Genomic DNA, 2,816 nt, shown 5'->3' with positions numbered 1-2,816 from the left:
TACATTTATTGGTATCATAACTAAATTTTAACTAATTTTAAGTTTGAACGAAGCAGTTTATGTTATAAAAGTGTACATGCCAACTAAATGTTAAAAATATCTGATCTGATAGGGTAATTAGTATGTTGTCCTTGCTAATAGAGTTAGTGGCGGATCTATGAATTAAAAAATGGGGGTCCAAAAATAAATATTATAATATTCATTAATAAAAAAAGTTACATAATTAAAAATCCAAAATAACAATTCATTCAAAATGCACAAAAAATACTAAACACTATAAACAATTACAATTGTTCTCGATGAGCTTTCATTCATTGAAATCGTTTCAAGATTTTTTCATCATCGATTTGGACAAGAACATCTATTTCTATATAAGTGACCAAACAATCATATAGAAATTTATCACCTATGTTATCTCGCAACTTATTCTTCACGATGTTTATTTTAGAAAATGCTCTTTCCACACTTGTGGTTGCTACGGGGAGAATCTATACCAACTTTATGAGCAAATAGACTTTTTGGTACACTTGATGCTTCTTTGTCTCGACAAGCTTTATGGAAAGTTCACCCATATCTTTCAATACCCAAAATCTATCATCCCTCCGCATATCAACACTTGTAAATTCATCGAGATATAACTCAACAAATCTAAGTATCTTTTGTTTGTCAAAAGAAGAAAATTTATCAAGTGGACTCAAAGAAGCCATACAAGTCAATAACTCTATACTAACCTCATCAAACCGGTTGTTTAACTCTTGAAGTTGAAGATCAATAACTCCCAAGAACACTTCAATTCGAAAATGATGAATATTAGTAGTATCCAAACTACAACGCTTCTTTCTTCCCGGAGGAGTATACACAACATCCATATTAAGAATATCAATGTTATTCTTGTTACAAAATGAAGTGATTGTAGCAAAAAAAGACTCACACTCGTTTTCTCTCATATTTTGCAATATTTCTTTAGTTAAAGTAACAAGTGACATAGCATTGACAATATCTTGATCTTTTCTCTGTAAAGATTTGTTTAATTCATTCATAATCCCAAATATTCTCTTCATCAAGTGAATTATGAAAATAAAATCAAATGACTCTATTGCAAAACTCACATTATCGACTTTTCGAGCATCATCACCATTTCGAGCATCGTTACACATCAAATCAAGCACCTCATGTATTGTAGAATATAAATCAATCACATTAAAAATCAACTTATAATGAGACCCCCAACGTGTATCACCCGGCCTACCTAAACTAAGCTCTTGGTTTAAACCTTTTCCAATCACAATTTCACCATTTTCAAAGGCTTTTGCAATTTTTTCAGCTTGTTTTCCTTTAATCAAATGTTTTTGCCTACATGATGATCCAACAACATTCAACAAATCTCCAAGTGTATCAAAAAGCCAACCACAATCTTTATTTTCCTTAAAAACGACAACAAGAGTTAATTGAAGTTGGTGAGCAAAACAATGTATGTAGTATACAGATTGTGTTTCTCTCATGATTAAAGTTTTGAGACCATTAAGTTCACCCTTCATATTACGAGCTCCATCGTACCCTTGCCCACGAATTCTTGAAAAACTCAAAGAATGTTCATCAAGCAAAGAAAAGATAGCTTCTTTAAGAGATATAGATGTGGTATCTCCAACATGAACACTTCCAAGAAACCGTTCCTTTATCATTCTTTTTTTATAAACATAACGGACACACAAAGCCATTTGTTCTTTTTCAGACACATCACTTGACTCATCTATTAGTATTCCAAAATAATCCTTACCAAGATCTTCTACAATTGCCTTGGTTGTTTCTTTTGTCCAATAATTGATAAGCTCTTTTTGAATCAAAGGTGCAATCATTTGATTATTTTTAGGTTCATTTTTCAAAACAACATTTCCCACATCATCATTGTTTTCCGCAATCCAATTCAAATGTTCAAGAAAATTTCCCTTGTTACTTGATTTATCACATTTATCATGACCACGAAATACCAATCCTTGATGTAAAAGAAATCTAAAACAATGAAGAGAAATAGTTAAGCGGATTCAGTAGTCACTTTTAGCTTGCTCGGTTTGTTGGTCTAAAGAAACTTTCAAGGATGACTTAAAGTTCTTTAAATTCTCAAACTTTTGAAAAGCTTGATTATGAACACTATTAATTCCACCAACATGTTTTCTAAACCGAACTGGCCTATTACAACCTCTAAACCCATTAACAAAAAAATGCATCTCCTCCTGCAGCTTTGGTAGTTTCATTCTTAAACACGTAACAAACAAAGAAAAATACAACATCTTTTGAAACACAACACTCAAGCCAAGAATACTTATTAAACCAAGATTTATTAAAGCGGCGTAATGTACCTCCTCCGAAGTCCGTTTGAGGAAATTTGTGCTTCTTTGGTTGGCAAGCACCTCTTTGTATGTATTCTTTCCTCATTGTTTCTCGATCCATTGGATGATAATTAATAATTTTTTTCCTTTTAGCCGGATCATGTGGAATAAAGATATCATTAACTTGGGTTTCCATCTCTCTTGATGCAAATGTTGTTCTATCATATCGTGTAATACATGTAGATCTCATTTGGTTTCTTGAGTTTGGGGCATATTATTTGAAGGGAAAGAAAATTTTTGTTCGACTTGATTTGTTGAAGGTTGAGTCGGTGATGAGACACAAATTGGCACTTGGGAAGAACTTGCATCATTCTTTTTGGACTTTTTAACAAACCAATCCAACGTTCCATTCTTCTTCTTTCATTGAGAGTTCATCTTTTCATCATTCATCTTCTTATTACTACAGTTACAAAATTTAGTAATTATTGA

The 2,816-nt window shown here is 32.1% G+C and overlaps 1 protein-coding gene across 1 annotated transcript; it reads right to left on the bottom strand.

The window, feature by feature from the left end:
* Nucleotides 1-488: 488 nt before the first annotated feature.
* LOC120145820 (zinc finger MYM-type protein 1-like) lies at nucleotides 489-2,433 on the bottom strand. Its single transcript, XM_039159548.1, has 2 exons — nucleotides 2,358-2,433; nucleotides 489-1,993 (listed from the first exon to the last, which is right to left on the bottom strand). Exons 1-2 carry the CDS (start codon nucleotides 2,431-2,433, stop codon nucleotides 489-491), a joined length of 1,581 nt encoding a protein of 526 aa, XP_039015479.1.
* Nucleotides 2,434-2,816: the final 383 nt, after the last annotated feature.

This window comes from Hibiscus syriacus, unplaced genomic scaffold (genome assembly GCF_006381635.1).
Source record: "Hibiscus syriacus cultivar Baekdansim isolate YM2019G1 unplaced genomic scaffold, ASM638163v2 tig00002511_pilon, whole genome shotgun sequence".
Taxonomy (NCBI): domain Eukaryota; kingdom Viridiplantae; phylum Streptophyta; class Magnoliopsida; order Malvales; family Malvaceae; genus Hibiscus; species Hibiscus syriacus.
This window is presented reverse-complemented; position numbering and strand designations above follow the sequence as displayed.